This window comes from Astyanax mexicanus, chromosome 1, assembly GCF_023375975.1.
Source record: "Astyanax mexicanus isolate ESR-SI-001 chromosome 1, AstMex3_surface, whole genome shotgun sequence".
NCBI lineage: Eukaryota > Metazoa > Chordata > Actinopteri > Characiformes > Acestrorhamphidae > Astyanax > Astyanax mexicanus.
In genome coordinates this window covers 112,334,616-112,359,400 of record NC_064408.1, presented here as the reverse complement: position 1 = coordinate 112,359,400, position 24,785 = coordinate 112,334,616, and the positions used below count along the sequence as shown (strand labels likewise).

Below are 24,785 nucleotides of genomic sequence, written 5' to 3'. Positions count from 1 at the left end.
TAGTACACACTATATTCACTTAATAATCTTGTTCCCACGACTTAATTATCTCTTTAATTATCTTGTGGCCATGCCCAAATAAGTCGTCCCAACAATTTAATAATCTTGTTTTCTTGTCTTAATTATCTTGTGGCCACACCTTTATAAGTCGTCCCCACAACTTAACTGTTTGTGACTTTATTATCTTGTCCCCACACCTTAATAAGTCGTCATGACAACTTAATGATCTAGTTTCCAAAACAGAATTATCCTGTTCCCATGACGTAATTATCTTGTGCCAACACCTAAATAAACTGTCAATAAAACTTTAAACTATCAATTTAATGCTCACTAATTCCTATTAATAAGTCTTCCCCACAATGTAAAAAAAATCATTAAAAAAATGATAATAAAGACATTGGAAAAGGATAATTAAGTTGTGGGAATTAGATAATTAAGTTGTGGTGACAACTTATTAAGGCATGGCCACAAGATAATTAAAGCGTGGAAACAAGGTTATAAAGGTGAGGCCATGAAATTATTAAGGCGTGAAAATTAGCTTATTAAACTATAGGAACTAGATTATTAAATTGTGGGAACAAGACTATTAAGGTGCGGGAACAAGAAAATAAAGTAGTGGAAAGACTTAGTAAGGTAAGGGGATTGTGGATGCCAAACACTTTCACACTACTACAGTGTGAAAAATGAAGTACAGAAAACTACAGAAATAAAGAAAAATTGATGTTTAACATACGTGGCTTGTACTGTGTATGTATATTAGTATACAGTGCCCACATATTTTAATGTTTATTAATTATTTTTAATAAAAATATTTTCTTTCCATTAAAAAGCTGTGGAATTTTAGGGACTTTTATTTTAGATTGGCTAAATAACCGCCATTTAGCAGCAGCATCCGCGCGGCGTAGGTAACCAATGGCAGGCGCCGATTTGATCATGTGACACTCATGTGATGTGTAAACAGTAGGATACAGATGAGGAGCTGATCTGATCTGAGAGGAGGTGAGTGGAGTTAATTAGAGATAAATTTAGTATTTTACTCTGTTACAGAGCGCAGGAGCGCAGCGGATTAAACCTACAGATACTCTACAGCACACAGACACAGCGAGACTCCCTGTTTAACCAGCTTAATACCGGATTTAGCCTTTTAGAAATGAAGTAGCAGCTGAATCAGTGTCAATTAATGTAAACTAGGCTAGGCTAAGCTATGGGGCTTGATCTGTAATTTATCACTGACAATTTATTACTGACTACCATTACTATTATATTACCTATAACTATAATTTGCACATTATTATATGAGGTACTGAATAAAGCTATGTAATACTCTGTTTAAACACAATGAGAGATTTTATACTGCAGTTAAGGAAACGTTACTTACACTAGTTTTTTAATGAATATGCACCAGTTGTTGTGAAGATAACTGATGTCAGCCATATAGACAGTGCAAGTACGCAGTTATATAATAATATGTGTACATCATAATCTGTTTCCCATCACTACGTGCAATATTACCACTTATTTAGCTACTTTTTGTTATTTACAGTACCATTCAAAAGTTTGGATACGCCTTCTCATTCAATGTATTATTATTATTATTATTATTATTATTATTATTTTTTTTTACTTTATTTAATTTGTTTCCTACATTGTGGATTAAACGTTTACAAGAAATTTCAGCATGTGTTCCTGTATAGCTTTAATGTCGTTTTTAGTTTACAATTTACAATGTAAGAAAAAAGGCCTAAAAATAAAGAAACACATTGAATGAGAAGAGGTGTGTCCAAACTTTTGACTGGCACTGTAACGTTACTTACTGTCAACCTATGTGCAATATCACTGCTCACATTGCTCACCACAACATATACACACGGGGTAGCCGTATTTCTTCCTCTGTATGATAATAATGAGTTTCACATTCAGGCTTAGTAATCAAGAGCAGAGAGAGGGGAGCTGATTAGAGAAGAAGTGTACGGGAGCTTAATTGTAGCTGTGGAGCTGTAAAGAGTTGTATGCTGCACCGAGCATAAAGTCCCATAGAGAAGAAAATCATCACAGTTTAAACTTCATGTAATTTGGTATGGTTTCCTGTGGTCTGGTCACTGAAAGAGAACAATACTGAAACTAACTAAACCCCGAACTAAACAATATTGGCAAGATCCTACTCCTACCATTTATAATCTGATTAGTAGCATTTAAGCATATAGAAACACAGAAAGACTAGTTTTTTCTTCTTTTACCCTGTTCTTCAATGGTCAGGACCTGAAAGGACCGCCACAGAGCATCTATTATTTGGGTGGTGGGTCTTTATTCTCAGCACTGCAGTGATTCTGACTTCAACTAATTGAAAGTTGCATTGGACATTTGGTGATGCTGTTTGAAGTGTTAGTGTGTGTTGTGCTGATAAAAGTGTATCAGACACAGCAGTGCTGCTGGAGTTTTTAACCATTGTGTCAATTCATTGCATATATTATTATTTTGCTTTCACCCTGATCTTCAATGGTCAGGACCCCACAGGAGAGAACCACCGCAGAGCAGCCGTTATTTGGGTGTTGGGTCATTATTCTCAGCGCTGCAGTGATTCTAACTCCAGCTATTGAAAGATGCAACTAAATTGATTGAGTTGCATTTGCATGTGGATGTATTTTTACATTTAGGAGAGGAATGGATCTCTGAGGACCTACTCTGACTGCTCGCTGTGAGTGAAGGCTGCCACCATGGTGGACTTTCTTGCGGAGAATAACCTCTGTGGACAGGCCATCCTGAGGATTGTGTCTCGGGGACACGCCATCATCGCAGAACTGCTGCGCCTCTCTGAGTTCATCCCCGCAGTCTTTCGGCTCAAAGACAAGACTGACCAACAGAAGTATGGAGACATCATCTGTGACTTCAGCTATTTCAAGGTAGTATCTTTGATTTGGTTTTGAATCTTATGGGTGGGCTTCTGTACCACAGCTTACAGGAGCTGGATGATAAGTCAGTGTGGTTTTAACCCCCATTGCAGAGTCCAATGCAGTTTTGGTGAATTACTCCAGCACATGATTCTTAAGGTGTAATAGGAATGTAATAATGTTGTTTTAATGACAAATGCATTTAAAATATAAGTTGCATTGGTTTGTATTGAAAAATACCTTTTTAATGAAGTGATTACTAAAATATTATTTATAATATAACTGGGTTATTACTTGTATACATTGAATATATTCAGCTCTGGAAAAAAATAAGAGTTTTTACTATTTATAGGTATATGTTTGAGTAAAATAAACATTGTTGTTTTATTCTATTAGCTACAGACAACATTTCTCCCAAATTGTAAATAAGAATATTGTAATTTAGGGCATTTATTTGCAGAAAATGAGAAATGTCTAACATAACAAAAAAGATTCAGATCAAAGAAACAAGTTCATATTCATAAAGTTTTAAGAGTTCAAAAATCAGTATTTGGTGGAATAATCACAGTTTGGTTTTTAATCACAGTTTTCATGCATCTTGGCATGTTCTCCTCCACCAGTCTTACACACTGCTTTTGGATAACTTTATGCCACTCCTGGTGCAAAACTTCAAGCAGTTCAGCTTGCCTTGATGGCTTGTGATCATCCAGCTTCCTCTTGATTATATTCCAGAGGATTTCAATTTGGTAAAATCGAAGAAACTCATCATTTTTAAGTGGTCTCTTATTTTTTTCCAGAGCTGTATATATAAAGTATCTTTATGCACATTAATATATAAAATTACTAGACAGCTGAAGATAATTTTTAAATGTTTACATTTCTAAAATGTAATTAGATTAACATTAAGTATAAGACTAAAACTGGCAAAATATGATAAATATGACAAAAACGTGTTTATTTTATATAGCTTTTGTTTATATATTTTTTACATGTATTATATCTACCCCATACCATTGTTAAATTTATTATATTTTCTCTTACTGATGGTAAGAATCTGGTTAAACCAAAATAACACCATTTAAAAAAACTAAAATTACATACTAAAATTTTGCTTGGTGTTATGGATCATGCAGTCCATACGCAACCATAGATTAGTACAAGTTCTAATACTAATGTGAAAATTAATCTCGATAGATGTGTTTAACTGCATGCATGATGTTTCTCAGGGTCCAGAGTATTATGAGAGTAAGCTCGAGGCAAAACCAGACCTTCAGGACCTGGATGAAGAATTCCGGGAAAACAACATTGAAATATTGTCACGCTTTTATCTGGCCTTTGAAAGCGTCCATAAGTACATTGTAGATTTGATAAGGTAAGCAAGCTGTAACTCAATTTAAACATAACCATGTTCAGAATTAATTTACCACACTGTAAAAGCTGTTGTTTCTGGTTAGATTCAGATTATGTAATATTGATTTCATTATTCTCTGAAGCGTGAATATTTAAAAACGGAAAAATTGTCTTAAGGTTCATGGATGACCTGAATGAAGGCGTCTACATTCAGCAGACTCTGGAAACAGTTCTACTGAATGAGGATGGAAAGCAGCTTTTGGTAAAATGCAGTTTTTGTTCCTAAAATGCAGTTTTTGTTCCCTAAAAGCTAACAATAAGTCTTAATCTTAAATCCTCTCATTCCTATCAGTCTAGTGTTTTGATGCTCATTATTTTCTTTTCTCTCTTGTAGTGTGAAGCCCTGTATCTCTACGGTGTGATGCTGCTGGTGATAGATCAGAAAATAGAAGGAGAGGTCAGAGAGAGAATGCTGGTGTCCTACTACAGATACAGGTAAAAAAAGAAGAGAAAAAAAAGAAGTTTATTAACACACATTAACTACATACAAATCCAGTAAGCACTTAGGCTGTTTTATTTAGTAACTAATTTTAAATATTGTGCATCAATTGCTATAAAACTAACCTGCAGTTGCTGTAGATTTCTGCAGCGGTTAGTCTTAACCATCTGGTAGGGTGGGCAATTTTATAAAAATATTTTGTGTACATACAGTATTTTAATGATGCACAACGTTTACCGTAATACATGAGATCGCAGACTAGATGTACTGGTAGCGACAGATTCTCTAAAATGTACTGTTCTTATACATCTAATTAATCAGGTTATAAATCTAATAAATTGAAGATATTTGTAATATGCTTAGAAAATTATGTTTTGCATCACAATAATCAAAATGTATCACAGTACAACAAAAAAATACTGATTTGTGCGTGTGTCTTTTTTCGCCTTGACTACTGCAATTCGTTACTGACTGGACTTCCTTAATCTACTGTCAACTAACTCCAACAAAATGCAGCAGCAAGAATATTGAGTGGAGAATATTAAAAAGAGTGAAGAAGAAAAAAATTGGATCACAAATATATATTCATCAGGCCCCCTTTGTTGCTGCTTTAAGAAAATTAAACATATATTTACATTAGCTTTTAATTCAAATTTATTTTTAATTTTCTTGATCTTCTCTTACTTGATTCTTGTGTTTTCCTAATTTTGTTCACCTATCTGTTTATGTACAGCACTTTGAGCTGCATTATAATGTATTAAAGTATTTCCATCCATGGGCGTGGTAGTGGGGAAAAAGTGGTTCTGACTTTCCAGGGCCCGAGTAGGGAGAGGGGCCCATGAAAATCCTGATTTTCTTTTTTTCGCTCACATTCCTTATGTACTGGCATGGATGTCCACTGACATTGAGAGTGTACAGGGCCCAGAATTTGCTGCTACGCCCATGTTCCCATCCCTACCTGCCACATATATATATGTTCAGAAAAGAAGTTTGATGATATGAGATGAGTTCTGGAAGTTTAAACATCTCCATCTGCTCCACAGTGCAGCTCGATCCTCAGCCGACTCAAATCTGGATGATATCTGCAAGCTCTTACGCAGCACCGGCTACTCCAGCCACCCAGGAGCCAAACGTCCACCCAACTACCCAGAGAGCTACTTCCAGAGAGTGCCAATCAGCCCCACCTTCATCAGCATGGTCATTGGCCGCCTGCGCTCTGACGACATCTACAATCAGGCAGGAGCTCACTATTATCTGATGAACTTAATACAAACACAGAATGCATGTTGGTATCGGTATCATATCTGTTTGGGCAGTTAATTGTCAAACAGATTATTAGATTTGACCAACAATTCAAGCAGATATTTGATTTTTTTTTGTTGCACACATATTTGAAAGTAGGAAGCAAGCTATGAAGCACATTACAGTAGTGAGAACAAAACATGTGCAGGGAAAGTGAGTAAGCCCATAAGGGCTTTTATATATAGTACTTTCCCACAAAAATACATACAGAATCATAGAAGAAAATTATTAATGAAAAAAAATAATACACACATATACATACACATATATAGACATACACATATATACATATTCATTCACACACACACACACACACACACACGTTAACACAGTAATAGTGTTATATATAATATATATATATATATATATATATATATATATATATATATATATATATATATATATATATATATATATAAAGTGTTTTTTAAACAACTGAGTTCATTACAGTTCTTTATATAAGATGGTAGACCATGATATTACATATAATATTGTACTTTGGACTTTGATTTTAGATTTGCTTATTATTGCATTAATAAGCCTCATCAAATAAACTGTTCCTCTGTAAAGTTAACATATATGTTTTTTAATTTTCTTTTTTTTTTCTTTTTTTTTACTTTTATAAATATTTCTACATTTTAAAGGCATTGAATTGATACTATTTTTTCTACAAGACTAGCAGCTAGTTGGGCACTATGTTTTATCTCATTTTTTGCATTTTAGCAATGCTGTTTTCACCGTGGGGGCACACCCTTGTGTCTGCAAGTGCTCCTTTTATTTTTAATAGCCAAATAAGTTCATCCTAACACAGTGGTGATTTGGTGACGGTATCCTTTACATGTCTATATTTGCCCTGTGTTGATTGCAGGTGTCTGCATATCCGCTGCCCGAGCACCGGAGCACAGCATTAGCCACCCAAGCAGCCATGCTCTACGTCTGCCTCTACTTCACACCCTCCATCCTACACACCCAGCAGGCCAAGATGAGAGAGATCGTCGACAAATACTTCCCTGATAACTGGGTAAGGTAGCAGCAGCTGTTTCAGCAGTACAGTAAATGAATGCAGAGTTTTTAAATAAGCTCTGTTCATTTCTGCATGTATATCCCCCCTCTTCAGGTGATCAGCATATACATGGGCATCACTGTGAACTTGGTGGAGGCATGGGAACCTTACAAAGCAGCTAAAATTGCCCTGAACTACACGCTAGATCCAGCCAACATTAAAGAACAGGTGTGTACACAGATCACAGTGTCCACACATGATAATTATGCTCAGACCTAGTCGCTCTGCCAATTACAGGTTTTGTCTATTATTAAACAACAGTCATCAACAGTTCAGCTAAGCTTGAGAACATTTATTTCTGCCCTTAAATTCTGGACCCATAAATTCTTACTGCATATTAGAGCTTTTTAACTCCCTTGCAACATTTTCTGGTGTGATGTAGGACCATTTCTAAAAAAAATCTTCAAAAAGTTTTCAATCAATTTCAACAACCTTTTAAACAGGCAAAGAATCCTGCTGCGTTTTTGTATTTCATTGGTATTCCTGGGCTCCCCCTGAAGCTGGGATGTATAATTCACATTTAAAGGAAATGCTGTACACAGGCATTTCTGGACAACTTGAGAAATAAAAAACCGTCACTGAAAAAAAAAAAAAAAAAAAAAAACTCTTTTAGGTTATGTTCATTCAGAGAGAGGGAGAGAGAGAGCGCTCAGTCAAAAACTTTATCCTTCATTTCTTAGTTTTTACTATGAGTGAATGAGCTACTGAGGTCTGAATTTCCTCTTCTGAAGTCTCCATTGCTCCACCAGCTGCTCACTTTTTTAGTAAAACTAAGCCGGATCCTCTTTTATAGGCTGTATAGGGACGTGTGACATGGCCAGAAGAACTCCAGCGAAAGGCAACCCGACACCCCAGTTTTTTAGAATGAATATATTAGGCTTATCAGGGATGGTGGTTTTAGCACAATGGTACCAATAAACACAATATTTTATTCCAATATTTTATTCCCTTCTCCACTCCAGTATTAAAATAAAGTGTTGACCACATGCAGGCTTTTAGGGTTTAAGCGTTTAAGTATCATGCTGGTGTTTTAATGATTTGCATAGACAGTCTGCCTGTTTTCATTTTGGGAGGAAATAAAAAACCTTTTAAAAATATCACAAACAGCTGCTAATCAGAGATGCCTGCGGCCTGCAGCAGCGTGAACTACATAAACATCTACAGTTCTCTTCACGTGTTGTTCCTCCTGCAGGCATGTCGCTACGCAACCAGCGTGGAAAGCCTGCGACCGCAGGTGCAGCAGCTGCTGAAGGAGGGATTCCTGAGGGAAGAGATCGTCCTGGACAACATCCCAAAGCTGCTCAACTGCCTGCGGGACTGCAACGTCGCCATCCGCTGGCTGATGCTGCACACTGCAGAGTCAGGTCTGTACTGAGGAATCGAAGGGCTGAATCTTAATTCTTCTTTTGTCTATTAATGGGTTAAAATTGATGCCTTGGCAGTAATATATATATATATATATATATATATATATATATATATATATATATATATATATATATATATATATATATTACTGCCAAGGCATCAATATATATTTATATGATTGATTTAATTGTGGGACCTTCAGAAGGTGAAAAACATCAAATAAATCAATGGTTTGGGGGTTGCATGGGGTTGAACAAAAGTATCCTTTAAAGTGTTTAGAAATTTCAACCATTTATCTACAAAGCCTCCTCATTCCAGGCCAGGGGCTTAAAAGTAATTGACAAATTTTCTTAAAGTCTATTTAATGGGCTCCATGGGCTATTCCCTTGTTGTCCATCATCAGTTAAGCAGGTAAAGGGTCTAGAGTTGATTTCAGGGGCGTCATTTGCAGTTGGAAGCTGTTGCTGTGAACCCGCAACATGCCCTTTAAAAGGAAAGAGAAACAGACCATCATTAGGCTAAAAAAAATAAAAAATTAATCAGAAAAATAGTGGAAATTTTAGCTAGAAATTTCAAACTCAACAGTAAAACATACTGTACAATATTTTCAGCAAATACTCACACACAGTTACTCTCACCTTTAGTCATTTATTGCATAAAACATCACAGAAAATCTAAATGTTTTTGTGTCTAATTTATGGGCGCAAATTCGTTTTTTTGACCAGGTCTCAAACTTTAATTTGCAAATCAAGCCTAAGGCATGCCCTAGGCATTGTAATTAGAAACTATGAGCTAAATCAAATATCCAGTCTTTATACATTCTCTTAGTATTTAAAGATTGTAATAAGACTACTTTCTAAAAAAAAATGCTTATTTAAGCAACACAGGCAAAACAACAACAGAAAAAACAAGTGTTTTCAGGTTTAGTTTTTGAGAAATGGAAGTTCAGGGGAACTGTGGAAGTCAAGATGAGAGTAGGGCTGGGCAGTTTTTCATAAATGTAAAAAACTGTTTCATACTAAAAATCCATAATATAATAATACATTTTCATCTGCATGTGGTTTATTTAAAACAATTATACATTGTTTGTTATAGTAGAAATGGTGCAATTAATTTTAACCTATTGTTGCACAGTTTTTATTTTATTTAATTCTTTATTTTAGTGTGTACTTCCAATAATTGACATTCACAATGTACAATTTTTCTTTTGTTATCATTTTCATATCACAATTATCACATATTTTTATGCCTTCAACATAAAAAAAACATATACAGAACAAGGAACTATTAACGTGGAGGATGCCTTAAATTTCTGATTGTTGCACAGTTTGAATAATAACTGTTTAAATGTACAAACAGCATGCTTTTTTTAGTACCTGCGACAAATGGGGTGGTTCTGCTAGCTGATGAATTGGATTCTTGTTTTTAGAATTCTTGTTTCATGGTGAAACAGCTTTGAGCAGTTTGTTAAAAATGCAGTGTTTAGCTGCGGTTTCTGCTCAATACAAAAAGCTAGAAAGTAGATAAAAATGTGAAGCATTGTATTAAAGAATCTTGCTGTCAGGCTGGTTCATACTGTGTGTTTATTTTAGACTGCGTTGTGTTTTTAATCACCACCAGCTAATTCAATTCGTCATCACAGTTTAATTTTGTGTTTTACAGCTTATGACCCAAATAATAAACGACTGCGCCAAATCAAGGATCAAGCTATTAATGACTCCAAATACAACCCCAAGATCCTGTTCCAGCTGCTCCTGGACACGGCCCAGTTTGAGTTCATACTGAAAGAGGTAAGTAAAGTAATTAAATCTCCACCAAGTAGGATTGAGATTTTGTGGGCTCCCCCTACAGTTGTAGAGTGTAATAAATGTTTCAGGCGGATTAGTTTCTCTTTCTCGTTTTCTGGCTTTCACAGACATACTCGGTCTCTTTCCAGCTTCTACCAGAGTGTCTGTATGTTAGTTTGTAAAGAATGAACCAGTAGTCCTTGTAGAACTGTTAGAACTAAAGGTCGGAAAGCAGGGCGCAGTTCTCGCGAGCGTTGGTCGCGGCCGCCTCGGAAAACTTACAGAGTCTGGTTTGAGCTCAGAGGAGCTCCGGCACAGACACAAGAGCACCGCTATTCCTCCTATTACACCTCAATGCAGCGCTGCAGTGAGTTTCAAGCTGTAATTTTACTTCTTTAAAAAGATCAAAAATCAATGAAATCCTACCTAGTGCTGCTTTAACTGTAATAAAAAAATTATGCAGAAGTACTATTTTAATGCATTTCATTAAGAATTTAACAGTAAGACCACTGTTGAGATCTCTATTTGAAATGCATTGCAGTGCACAGACGTGGCAACAGCTGTTAAACTCTTTTCATTTTATCATCCAGATGTTCAAACAGATGTTGACTGAAAAGCAGCTGAAATGGGAGAGCTATAAGAAAGAAGGTTCGGAAAGGATGACTGAACTGGCGGAGGTTTTCTCCGGGGTCAAGCCTCTCACCAGAGTGGAGAAAAACGGTTAGATATTTACTGCATATTTCTGACTACAGTACTGTTACTGTAGTCAGTTTTATGTTAATTGCCCTGTCAGTGTGTATCCAGTATTAACAAAGATCTGTATCCACTGTTTTCTGTGTTTGGCTTCATAGAGAACCTGCAGGCGTGGTTCAGAGAAATATCCAAGCAGATCGAGTCCCTGAACTACGAGGATTCCACAGCAGCAGGGAGGAAAACTGTGCAGCTTATTCAGGCTCTAGTGGAGGCAAGAACCACTTTCATATTAATCACTTTTATCACAAAATACATCACTGAATAAACCTAAACGACTTATTTTTAGGATAGAAATTCTCAGTTTTAAAGAAAAGCAGCAAAGTTTACCAAATTGTCAGACCAGGACCTTGTAAATAAGAAATGTGTACAGTATTTATTTAAAAAAATGCTTATACATATTCCCAACAAAATGTTTTGACAAAAAAGTTGGCGTTATTCGAATTTTAAGCCTTTTTTTTGTTGCTTAAATTGAATTTGATGTATGAAGTGGAAGTGAGCTGTAATGTGTCCCTGCAACAGCATGCATTGGCACATTGATAAGTTTATTCGCATGGTCTCTACAAAGATGTTCTAAACGTAGAGACCAGGCACTGGTTAAAAGTGAAAAGGTGTTTTTGTAATGCTAAACGGATATATTTTAATGGCAAAATGCTCCCTTAAGCACCACCGTTTTAAAGAGTTACTCTATTGATACTCTGATGGCCTTTAAAAGATCTCCTCTGTTGATTTATGCATGTAGGTGCAAGAGTTCCACCAACTGGAGTCCAACCTGCAGGTGTGCCAGTTCCTGGCTGACACACGCAAGTTCCTGCACCAAATGATCCGCACGATAAACATCAAAGAGGAGGTGCTGATCACCATGCAGATTGTTGGGGATTTATCGTACGCCTGGCAACTTATAGACAGGTAATGTCTGGTCACACAGGGGCATTGAATATGTAGTAAATATTTATAAATAGCAACTATAGTATCTACAGTATATCTAATTTTGTACCAAATGTTGCACACAAAATAGAATTCGTAAACAAAATATTTAGAACTGTGGAACAGAAAAAAAATGTGTAATGTATATGCAGCTCTGGAAGAAAAATAAAAGATCACTTCAGTTTCTGAATCAGTTTCCCTGATTTAGCTATTTATAGGTATATATTTGAGTAAAATGAACATTGTTTATTTATGTTATTTAAAAAAAGCATTTATTTGCAGAAAATGAGAAATGGCTAAAATAACAAAAGAGATGCAGAGCTTTCAGACCTCAAATAATGCAAAAACAAACAAGTTCATATTCATAAAGTTTTAAGAGTTCAGAAATCAATATTTGGTGGATTAAGCCTGATTCTCAACCAGGTTTTCCTGCATCTTGGCATGTGCAAAAAATTGAGCAGTTCAGCTTGGTTTGATGGCTTGTGATCATCTATCCTCCTCTTAATTATATTCCAGAGGTTTTTAATTTGGTGTAATCAAAGAAACTCATTATTGAAAGTGGTCTCTTTTTTCCCCCCAGAGCTGTATGGGCAGATGTGTTTGGAAAGGGAACTTAATAGAGTTTATCCTGTTTTTGTGGAAATAACTGTCCAGACTACACAAGCTGTGTGTGTGCATTTATTTACACATCTGTGTATAAATGTGTATATACATATTTGGATATCGGATGGATGCATACAAATTCTAAATGAATAAAAACATCTTTGTTAAATCTACACTAATTTCTGTTTATCTACATGTTTTTAGTTTCACATCCATCATGCAGGAGAGTATCAGAGCAAGCCCCTCTATGGTCACCAAGCTTCGAGCAACGTTTCTGAAGGTATGCTGTCTGAGAGCATTGAATATTATTAAAATCCGTAAGTTTTAATGTAAATTCTCACTTTACATTAAAGTGTCAGAATGAAAAAGTTAAAAGCAGTGAATTTGTGTTACTGAACAGTTGGCTTCAGCTCTGGATCTTCCCCTAATGCGCATCAATCAGGCCAACAGCCCAGATCTGCTCAGCGTGTCCCAGTTCTACTCCGGAGAGCTGGTGGCCTACGTCAGAAAGGTACTGCCAGGAAAAGTCCTTCACCGCAGGTGTTAGTGTTATGCGGTCAAAGCTATTGTGATGTTTCTTTATATTAACATAGCTGTATATAGTTATATATGTAGTTGATAGCAATAAAAAATAGAAGCCACCAAATAGCTTGATTATGTGTGTTTAACCTTAAAGGAGAACTCTGGTGTAAAATGGACTTTTGGTGTAGTAAAACATGATAAAAAATACTTACCTTTGATGAATAGCACACCTCCGCTCTCCCACATTGTTCCTTATTAAACCCACTGTCTACATCCTGTAACGCTAGCTTCAGCTCTGAGCGCCGCCATCACTGAACTAAAAATAACATACACACACACACACACACACACATATATACATATATATATATATTTATATATATATATAGACTCTGCATAGCGTAGAAGCCTATGTGAAGTCTATGTATGTATTATCAATAGAAATGTCTTTTCCTGTTTTTTGCCATTGAGACCCCATAGAGTTATTAACGGGTATTTCCTGTAAGCCTTTGCTCATTTATAGCAATGTTAGCATGTTTAATTGTTCTTTTTCTTCAGCATCTGGTTATTTGCTGCCCTTAACCTTTTGTTTAGGTGCTGCAGATCATTCCAGAGAGCATGTTTACTTCTTTGGCCAAAATCATTAAACTACAGATCCATGACATCATGGAAGTGCCCACACGCCTGGATAAGGACAAGCTGAAGGACTACGCCCAGCTCGGGGCTCGATACGAGGTAAGAATACTAAGGGGCTAAGTGCTGCAACTATGATCAGGAGATCGATGGTTTGAATCCTGTTTATATAGCTTGCCATCAGCTACTGGAGCCCTGAGAGAGCACAATTGGCCTTGCTCTCTCTGGGTGGGTAGATGGTGCTCTTTCCTCTCATGGCTCCTAGGCTAATGTCGTTTAGCAGAAGGCGTCTGTGAGCTGATGTATCAGAACCGAGTCTCTGCGCTGTACTCCGAGCACGCTGTGATGCTACATCAGCAGCAGTTGGAAAAAAAGGTGGTGACTGACTTCACATGTATTGTAGGAGGCGTGTGCTAGTCTTTACCTTTACTCCTGGTGTGTTAGGGCATCACTAGTGATAGGGGGAGTCCTAATGAGAGGGTTGGGTAATTGGCCTTGTTAATTGGGGAGAAAATAGGAAAATAAATTGAAATTTACATTGTTAAATTTGTGGAACTTTATGTTATGGTATTACTTGTATTTATTATGCTTTTATTTTCAGGTTGCCAAACTGACTCATGCCATTTCAATCTTCACTGAAGGAATTCTGATGATGAAGACAACACTTGTTGGAATCATCAAGGTTTGGGCAACTGTAAAATTTGAAGGTTTTTATTTGGAAAAAGTGAAGTTAAACTAAGTGAAACTTGTCTCTGTGGCTTTAGGTGGATCCCAAGCAGCTGTTGGAGGACGGTATAAGGAAGGAGCTTGTGAAACGAGTTGCCTATTCTCTTCACAAAGGCCTCATCTTCAACCCTAAAGCTAAAGTAAGAGCCAGTTGTGAATTTGTTAATTCTTTCATGCTTAAGGCATACAAACAATTACAGTGAATTAAACATTTGAATGAATGAAACATTTATTATACAGTATTGTTGTTGTTATTATATTGTATAAAATCTAATACCATGGATAAAAAAATACCCTAAGTGCTACACTTGACTTAATGGATGCGACAGATGTATAAAAAGTAATAAAACATCTTTTTGCATTCTTTTGCACAAATTATGGACACAATTCTACTTTTTTGTTTTATTTGTATTTATGTCATTTTTAACTCAGCTTGACTGTTTCAACTCTCCTCATCAGGTTCACATTAATCCTCACTTCTCTTTCAGCCCAGTGAACTGATGCCCAAGCTGAAGGAAATGGCAGCTACAATGGACGGCTTCTACCGCTCTTTTGAATATATCCAGGACTACGTCAGCATCTACGGCCTGAAGATCTGGCAGGAGGAGGTGTCTCGCATAATTAACTACAATGTGGAGCAGGAGTGCAACAGTTTCCTCAGAACAAAGGTTTCCCACATTTACACCTTTTCTCTTATCTTACTTCTGTTTCTTTAGACTGATTGAAGAGATCCCTCAGGGGCCCCTCCATTTATCCACTCATCCATTCATCAATCCATTATTTATTATATAATTTATATGGTTTGATTTATTGTTTTTGTGTTTACAGTTTTAGAAAATTATATTTCTCATTTTGTTATTGAAACTTTTTTATGATTAGAATTTTTTTTAACAATTCTTCCTACATTTACATAATACACCATAGTATGTGGGTAAGGGTGTGTTGTTTGGGGCTCCCAAATATTCAGAAATTCCCAGTAGTATGAAAATTCTGATTACAGTAGTTAATAAGTTAATAAGTAGAGATGTATGTTGTTTTTTTTTCAGATTCAGGACTGGCAAAGCATCTACCAATCCACACACATTCCCATTCCAAAGTACCCACCAGTTGATGAGTCGGCCACTTTCATTGGCCGCCTTTGCAGAGAGATCCTGAGGATCACAGATCCAAGGTGAGTAGATATGAATATAGAAGTTAGTTGAGGTTATAATTTGGTTAAAATCCAGTGCCCCTGTACTTAAATAATAAAATGAATAATGCAATTTTAATGTACTGCAGCTGTAGTTTAGCATCAAGGTAAACGTATACTGTATCTGATTGTATTAATTACATTTAATTTAATTCTGAAAATAACAAAAAAATAACAAATTCATTTCATTTGACAAAATCCAGGCTCCCAAATTGATTTTACTTCATATACACAGCTCTGGGAAAAAATAAGAGAGCAATATATAATGAGTTTGTTGGATTTTACCAATTTAAAAACCTCTGGAATACAATCAAGAGAAAGATAGATGATCACAAGCCATCAAACCAAGCTGAACTGCTTGAATTTTTGCACCAGAAGTGGCATAAAGTTATCCAAAAGCAGTGTGTAAGACTGGTGGAGGAGAACATGCCAAGATGCATGAAAACTGTGATTAAAAACCAGAGATATTCCACCAAATAGTGATTTCTGAACTCTTAAAACTTTATGAATATAAACTTGTTTTCTTTGCATTATTTGAGGTCTGAAAGCTCTGCATCTTTTTAGTTATTTCAGCCATTTCTCATTTTCTGCAAATAAATGCTTTAAATGACAATATTTTTATTTGGAATTTGGGAGAAATGTTGTCTGTAGTTTATAGAATAAAATAAAAATTTTCATTTTACTCAAACATAAAACCTATAAATAGCAAAATCAGAGAAACTGATTCAGAAACTGAAGTGGTCTCTTTATTTTTTTCAGATCTGTATATATTTAATAGTTTTGTCCAATTTTTGCATTAACTTAAGATATTACTAATACATAATATGTTTATCAGAACACCCCCCTTTTTGGCATTGTTTCTCATTGTTTCTCAATCTCCTCCTCCTTCAGGGTGACTTGTTACATTGATCAGATGAACACTTGGTATGACATGAGGACACACCAGGAGGTCACCAACAACCGGCTCTTCACAGAGATCCAGGACACGCTGGGGACGTTCGGCCTGAACGGATTGGACCGCCTCCTCTGCTTCATGATAGTGAAGGAGCTACAGGTCTGTCTGAAGGCAACAAACAGCATGTTATACCAGATACAGCAGTTATATAGCTATGTTATGTTTTAAACAAAAGAAAAGCATCTTGACTGTGCAGCCTGTTTGTGTGGTGTCTATAATAAACACAAGCACTAAGCTGTATTTGGTTGCTTTAAGATGTACCTGTATCAGTCGATAATATCACTGCACATTATCCCCCCGTCACTAAGTGAAAATGCCAGTCATCGCCCCCACAGCACCCACAGCTGTATGTACAGGCTCAGATATGTATAACTTAGCTCTTGGTGCAAGATCACTGAGATTTTTTTAAATATTGGTCAGTGATCAAAATCTTATTGTTTATTTAACAATTGCTAAACGCTAAGACTATTGTTGCTGAATGCAATCCTATCTTCACAGCAGTGATCATACAAATCTAGTAGAACATTTTATATGGACAATTGAGACAGTTAATACGACAAAAGCAGCACTTTTTAGACACTTTTAGGTCTATTTTAGTTACTTCTCACATAAGGCTCATGCCAGTTTTAGGTTACCTTATAAATTCCTCCAGTTATAAATTGCCCTTTAGTTAAGTGCTGCCCCACTAGTTCAGCAACCCATATTTGTCCATTTTTAGGAATTTTTATTTTTTTTGCCTCACTAATCCTTTCTCCTTTAATCCTTCTCCAGAATTTCCTGACTGTACTTCAGAAGTCCATCCTCAAGGACAGATCTGTAGTTGACATTTTCAAAGCCTTGCTGACTGCAGTAAACCCAGTGAAAGGCATTGTGGGTACGTGAACCATTTTCAACTTAAAGCAGTGGTGCTTTAAAGTTTGTGAACCCTTTATAATTTTCTGTATTGCTGCATAAATATGACTTAAAACATCATCAGATTTTCAAAGTCCTAAAAATAGATAAAGAGAATTTAAACAAAAAAAAAAGTCAAAAATATTATACTTGAAAATTTATTTACTTCTTCTTTTGATCTACTTTTAGGACTTGTGTAAAATTAAAACCAAACCAGCAGCACTTGTTAACTGGAGAATTTTCGATTTATTAAGTGTTTCAGCACTCAAGTCTTTATCAGGGTAAAAAGGCAAAAGTTAATAACATCCCAGCTTTTAAAACACACATGATTACAAAACAACCAATGAGAACACTCCAACTACTGAAGGTCACATAATCAGCCAATGAGAGGCTGACAGCTCAAAACGTCTTTAAAAATCCTTTTAAAGTTCTCAACACAGTTAGTCATCAATTTTAAGAAGAAAATACTTTTTTGTTTAAGAACACAGAGGAAAAACACTTTGTCTTGAATAAAAGTCTTTTTTTTATTATTATTAAAACTGATGACTAACTATGTTTTGAATTTTTCTGAAGTTCACTTTTTAAGAAGTTTTGGTTGGAAGTGGTTCCCCTGTGAAATTGAGCCTCTCATTGGCTGATTATGTGACCTTCAATACTTGGAGTGTTTCATAAAATATGTTGGTTATTTTTGTATCTCTAATAAATTGGAAATTCTACAGTAAAACAAGTGCAGCTTGTTTTTACTATTTTTTGAGCACTGAATTTATTGACCGGGACCTTGTTGTGCAATGAAGTTGCACCAGATCCATCCACTTCTAGGTCATATTTATGCAGAAATATAGAAAATTATAAAGAGTTCACAATCTGTACATTGTACATTTGTACACTGTACCACTGTACATTTATGATATAGCTGAATTCTGTGCTCTATATTTGGCAGTGACATTACTACTTTTCTGTATTTCTGTGCAGCAACAGCAAGCAAAGTCTACGCCAACGCCGTGGCCAAAACACAGAAGATCTGGCCTGCGTATCTGGAATCAATAATGAAGGTATTGTGGAGTTCTTTGAATCCATAGAATTGTCTTTTATGTATTTTGATTACTGTATTGGGGACTATATTGTGTTGTATTTGTGTTACAGGTGGGTCAGATGCAGATCCTGAGGCTGCAGATCGCTAATGAGCTGAACTACTCCTGCAAGTTTGACTCCAAACATCTCGCAGCAGCACTTGAGAATCTGAACAAGTTAGTAGGACCAGCTTTTATGTCATAAGGAAAATCTAGTTTGTATTTTGAGAATATAAACACTTATAAGTGAGTGATGTATTGTGTTTTACTGAATCAATGTTACAATCTGAGCAAAGGTATTGTTTTATATAGTGCTGCACATCTTTTCTACAAATGATGATGATGATATAAACATATCTGTGATCACGTTTCTACATGTTTTTTTTGGCAAAAGTGAAACAAGTGACAGTTAAAACCTACTCTATAGCAACATACAGAGTTGTTATATTCACTATAATGTGGATCTAGATCAGCTTTCTTATCTAAATACATAGAAATATATTAATCAAAACATGTAGAATTAGTGAAAAAAGCCTGTGTCAGATGTGAAAAATAAATTTTCTAAAACAGAAATTTAACTGCAAGTATCTGTATGATAAGATATATTCTATTTATATGACCTATATTCTATTCTATTCTATTTATATGATATATTTATAAGCACATTTTTTTGACCAATCAAGGCATAAAAAAATAAATCTAATAATTGTGTTGAATAAATGTATAAATTGAATAGAAAACAGCTTTAACAAATGTACATGCTAGTTTCCCCAGATTGTTAAACACAACATAATGTAAATTTTACTGAATTTAAGATTCATGTGGGTGTCCAGCTTTTTAAACATGATTGGCAGCAGAGCTGTACCACATGTAGGGTTCTTTCATCTGTGATTATTCTGTTCTTCTCTATTCTGTCCTGTTTTTTCATCACTTTTTGTCTCCTGTGGATAATTTTTCAGGTCTCTGCTTGCTGATATTGAAGCTCACTATCAGGACCCCAGTCTGCCCTACCCTAAAGAGGACAACACGCTCCTGTATGAGATCACTGCCTATCTGGAGGCAGCAGGGATACACAACCCCCTCAACAAAGTCAGTACATCTCATAACACATACACACTCTGCAAAACTGACTTCAGAAAATTAAGAACTACCATAGTTCTTAATACCGTTTTTGCACTATAAGGCGCACTGGATTATAAGGTGCACTATCATTAAACCTCTATTTTCTGGTCTTTTTTTATACATAAGGCTACCTGACAGCGCTATACTGAGAAACCCTGAGTTTTTTTTTCTTTTATTAAACCAGGGCGGTATTAGCTAGCAATCCATCTCAAGTGGCTTGTTTAAACACGGTAAACACACAGACTACAGTCTGATATACTCACCTCTGAATGGCTACTGTGTTTAGTGGATAATGCTAATGCTGCTCCAACAGTGCTAGCCAGGGTTAACAGCAGGCTACAGGCCAATAATACTCACCAGCTAGAGCTTAGTGTATTTAGCAGCTAATGCTAATGCTGCTCCAGTCTCAGTGCTGGAGAACTAAACTGAAACTCCTGTATAACACTGTACTTTACTGCTTCTTACAACCTGACTGATAAAGTTCTTACATAAGGTGCATGGGATTATAAGGCAAACTGAGGATTTTTTGGGAAAATTAAAGGATTTCATGTACGCCATACAGAGCGAAAAATAAAATAAAAGTAAATGTATGAAAAGGAAAGAGTTGATTCAGAAGATATTTAGCGTGGTTTTAGTTACTGGTGCTGATGATTTGTGAGGTTTTAATGGTCATCATTATAAACCATTTAAAACAGTTAACCCTTGTTCCATTTGATTCAGTGGTCATGTAGCCAAACCCATATATAATTTTTCTTCTGCTGTTTCAATTTTAGATCTACATCACCACCAAGCGCCTGCCTTATTTCCCCATCGTCAACTTCCTGTTCCTCATCGCCCACCTGCCCAAGCTCCAGTACACTAAAAACCAAGGTCTGTATTTTCACTACGGGGGGCGGGGCTATGGGTGTCTAACCCCTCTCAGCGCTCTGATAAAGGGGTTATGCATTGGTTAGTCTAAATCGGAGCACATGCTGGATTAGTTCAATAGTTAGCTAACTATAATGTAATTGTGGCTGCAAATCATACAGATACTGCGTCATATTTAATAAAAAAAAAAAAAATTCAAGGCTGCCCTTCAATGTGAAACTAATTCACAATAATAGGCCGCATGACTGGTGAGGTTTTGTGTGTACTTAATGTTTTGGCTGCCCTGGTGCACTGTAGGCATAAATACATGTGCATACTTTTGTTAATTGTAGCTGTATTTGTGGGCTGTTAGGGTGTATTAAATTCATATAACTACGTCTGTCACGCCCTCGCTATGTTTTTCCTGTGTTTTCCCCGTTTCCTAGTGTGTTTCTCCAGTAGTTTTCCGTCACGTGTGTAATTTGTAGCTCCGTCCCTCGTTACCTGTCTCCCAGGGGTGTTCAGTGTTTCATGTTACTATATATAGGTTCCCTTAGTCTATGTTTGTTGTCGGTCTTTGCACCTTCCGTTTTTGCCAGTTTAGTTCCACGTTCTTTAGTTCTGTGTTAAGTTTATATTCCCTGTTTATTCTCTTGTTTGTTCTAGTTCCTTGTTTATTTACTTAATTATCCCTTGTATATATCCCTAGCCCTGTTTGTTTTTTATCTGTTTAGTTTAGCTTCTTGTTGTTCTCCTAGTTTGTTTTATTAGCCTTCCTGTCTATTTATGTTATTATTATCTCTGGTTTGTTTTGGTTTGTTTCTTGTTTATTTGTTTATTTACGTATTAAAGTCTGTCTTACCCGCTTTTACGTCCGCCTCCCGTCTGCTCCCTCCGTTACAACGTCAAGAAAGAGAATATGTAGTTATTGTAATTGTAATTGTGTAGGTGTTTCAGAATATTAACTGCACGCCACTGCTCTTCATACAAAAAAAGTGGGTTTTTAATTATTCTCAGGCTCATATTAACAGTTTGGTTTGGTCTTGGACAGAACATGCTTGGGTAGGGTCCGCCTGGATTTTTTGTGTCTGAGTCTGATCTTAACTTTAATCATTAAGATCATGTTGGCACATCTCTAGTATTGTGATCTGGCTGCTGATCTGAACATGTAATACTGTCTCATATGTTCCTGCAGGAATGACTTGCAGGAGGGCAGCTGACCCGGTGGACTGGGTCCCGCTGGTGCTGGGATTACTGACCCTGCTGAAACAGTTCCACTCAAGATACACAGAGCAGTTCCTCGCTCTGATTGGTCAGTTCATCCGCTCTATTATGGAGCAGTGTACCAGGTAAGTGCTGCTGTGTGAATGCACACAGCAGGAAATCAAATCTGTCTAATTTAGCCCAAAATGTATTCAGCCAAAAACTATAAAAGTTTATACACTCCTTCTCATTCAATATTTGTTTTTTTTTTCCTACAATGTAAAGGAATAGTAAAGTCATCCAGACTATAGAACTAAAAACACATAAGGAATCATGTAATAAACTTACCAATGTTAAAGAAGCAATTAGGTTCTTATATCTGGGGTTCTGTTAACTCTGCAGTGCGCTTTCTGAGGCTGGTAACTGTGATACACTTATCCTGTACAACAGAGGATACTTTTGCTCTTCCTTTCCTGGAGCAGTCCTGATGAGAGCCAGTTTCATCATTACATTTTTTATGCTCTTTTGCGAGTTCTTGAAATTATTTGGATTGACTGACCTTCATTTCTTAACCCCTTTAAAATGGCTTGTCCTGTATACAGGCTACAGGTGTAAGTAATACAAAACCCCTTTTCTCTGCAGTAAAATAACTTATTTACTCTCTGAATATCTCCTACAGGACACTTGTAGAAGCTGCCTGTTTTCTCTCTACTCCACTTAGTAATTCCAGATCAGTAACAGGAATCATACCCAAATTCTGCAGGTTTGAAAATAGACAAACATAACTAAACTAAAGGTTTGGAGGACATGAACTGGTTGATTTATATTCAGGAAAATATTTATTTTAAAATTAAGTTCAGGAAAGAGCCAATTTTATAATTTTATTCATTATATTTTCATTTTATTACATTAGCAGATTTATTTAAATATATTTTTTATATTTTCTATTACAATTACAATTATGCTTTTCAGTAAAGTTCCTTATCAAACATGAAATCTTTTTATGTAATGCTTAATAAGAAATCCTTAAACTTAAGTGGTGTTATATCAGGCAGACAATTGACAAAAATCCTGGCCTGTTAAGGGATTAAAGTATTTTGATCTTTACTTAGTTGAGTAGTTCTTGTCATAATATGGATTAGAACATTTCTCAAATAGAGCTATTCACTGTATACCTATAACTCTAACTCTTCATAACTTTACGACTGATGCTCTCAAACACATTAAGAGAAAAGAAATGAAAATAATTAAATCTTGAAGAGTTCAGCACAGCTGTTAACTGAAAGCCTGAATTCCAGGTGACTCTACCTCATAAAACTGACTGAGAAAATCCAGCCAAGCTGTTCAAATCTGTCATCTAAAAAAGAGATGCTATTTTGAAGAATGTAAAATGTAAAACATTTTGTTTGCTACATGATTCCAGATGTTTTTTTTTTCATAGTTTGGATGACATTTTTAAATAATGAAATACCACACAATTTAAGGTGTGTCCAAACTTTTGACAGTAACTGTACTGTATTTGCCCATGTAGTTTCTGACACAGTGTGACTGTGCTCTATTACTGTACAGTAACACAGAGAAACATTACCAGCCTTCAGTTCTTTGGCTGTTCTTTAAGGCATATTAATCAGTGGCTGGACGATTCAGTTGCCTGTTAGCTACATTAGCCTTGTATTCACTGTGAAACTATAAAGCAAACTTAAAAATTACTTTTATGACTATCTAACTGTTTGTTTTTACAGTCAAAAGATTCCAGACATGCCGTCAGACGTGGTTGGAGCGCTGATGTTTTTAGAGGATTATGTGCGTTACACAAAACTGTCCAGAAAGGTACGATTTTTAACAGGAGCTCACTGTTTTTGAGTATGATACCGATATGTGTCTAGATCTAACAGACTCAGAAAAACTTCAGTTTCTTAATCAGTTTCTCTGATTTTGCTATTTTATTTATTTTATTTTATTATAGGTATATGCTTGAATGAAATAAACATTATTGTTTTATTCTATAAAATACAGACAAAATTCCTCCCTAATTCCAAATAAAAATATTGTCATTTAGAGCATTTATTTGCAGAAAATGAGAAATGGCTGAAATAACAAAAAAGATGCAGAGCTTTCAGACCTCAAATAATGCAAAGAAAACAAGTTCATATTTATAAAGCTTTAAGAGTTCAGAAATCAATATTTGGTGAAATAACCCTGGTTTTTAATCACAGTTTTCAAAAAGGGACCTCTTAAAAATGATGAGTTTCTTTGATTTTACCAAATTAAAAAACCTCTGGAATATAATCAAACCATCAAACCAAGCTGAACTGCTTGAATTTTTGCACCAGGAGTAAAGGCATAAAGTTATCCAAAAGCAGTGTGTCAAAATGTCTTAATGAATGGACCAATAGAAATTCTCCAAAATGAATTGAAATAATCTCTTTTGAATTGACTTGCAGTGAAAGGTAATAAAGTAAAGCTTTACTTTCTTCTGTAAATTTGCTGTTTTGTAGATACAGGTTTTCCACTGGACAGCGCCGATATGTTCTATTCCTGTATGAAATTCAGTAATAAACTGGTGGCCCCTGATTTATGTAGATTACTAATATGTTTATTCTCTATTTTCTGCAGGTGGTTGAAGCTCACGTCCCAAGTTTCATTTTTGATGAATTCCGAACTGTGCTGTGATGATTCACTTCATCCACAGGAACTCTTGATTCATTTGCCTTTAACAAATCTACAAATCATTTGTGGCACCATTTTGCCTTTTTGTTTTGTCTTAAATCACTAATGGTTCATTGATTTACTCTAAAATTTAATTTTGGCAACATTTTCATACTGTATGAACTGTTTCATCATGTAATAATATAGTTATACTAACTAAATGTATAGATGTTCTTGTAATTAATTCTTAATAAATTAATGGTTTGAGTGAAGACTTTGTTCTGAGAAACGGGAAATTCTATAACTCTTAAATTTCGTCGCAGTAATGATGATGAGAACCAGAGTCTACAGATATTTACAATGGAAATATAGTACATTTACTATTCTGAAAAAATCTATACATTTTATACGGACAATAAAATTTATATGCAATGCAGTCTTT

At 35.7% G+C, this 24,785-nt stretch overlaps 1 protein-coding gene across 1 annotated transcript; it reads left to right on the top strand.

Moving 5' to 3' along the window:
- Positions 1–920: 920 nt before the first annotated feature.
- washc5 (WASH complex subunit 5) lies at positions 921–24,615 on the top strand. Its single transcript, XM_007242091.3, has 29 exons — positions 921–999; positions 2,655–2,900; positions 4,115–4,260; positions 4,416–4,500; positions 4,633–4,733; positions 5,781–5,973; positions 6,908–7,060; positions 7,157–7,270; positions 8,295–8,466; positions 10,133–10,260; positions 10,848–10,977; positions 11,109–11,221; positions 11,750–11,916; positions 12,742–12,817; positions 12,938–13,048; positions 13,654–13,794; positions 14,294–14,374; positions 14,457–14,558; positions 14,907–15,086; positions 15,465–15,589; positions 16,499–16,661; positions 17,334–17,436; positions 18,426–18,505; positions 18,597–18,700; positions 19,483–19,612; positions 20,419–20,515; positions 21,687–21,840; positions 23,437–23,524; positions 24,311–24,615. The coding sequence occupies exons 2-29, from the start codon at positions 2,715–2,717 to the stop codon at positions 24,365–24,367; spliced, it is 3,480 nt and encodes a 1,159-aa protein (XP_007242153.3). The 5' UTR covers positions 921–999; positions 2,655–2,714; the 3' UTR covers positions 24,368–24,615.
- The last annotated feature ends 170 nt before the right edge of the window (positions 24,616–24,785 follow it).

What these genes read in the sequence shown, in the direction of transcription:
- washc5 (XM_007242091.3), top strand. Translation starts at nt 2,715, where the DNA reads ATGGTGGACTTTCTTGCGGAGAATAACCTCTGTGGACAGGCCATCCTG. An exon ending in GCACTTGAGAATCTGAACAA is followed by an intron (nt 18,701 to 19,482) that starts GTTAGTAGGACC and finishes ATAATTTTTCAG; the next exon opens with GTCTCTGCTTGCTGATATTG. An exon ending in CCAGTACACTAAAAACCAAG is followed by an intron (nt 20,516 to 21,686) that starts GTCTGTATTTTC and finishes ATGTTCCTGCAG; the next exon opens with GAATGACTTGCAGGAGGGCA.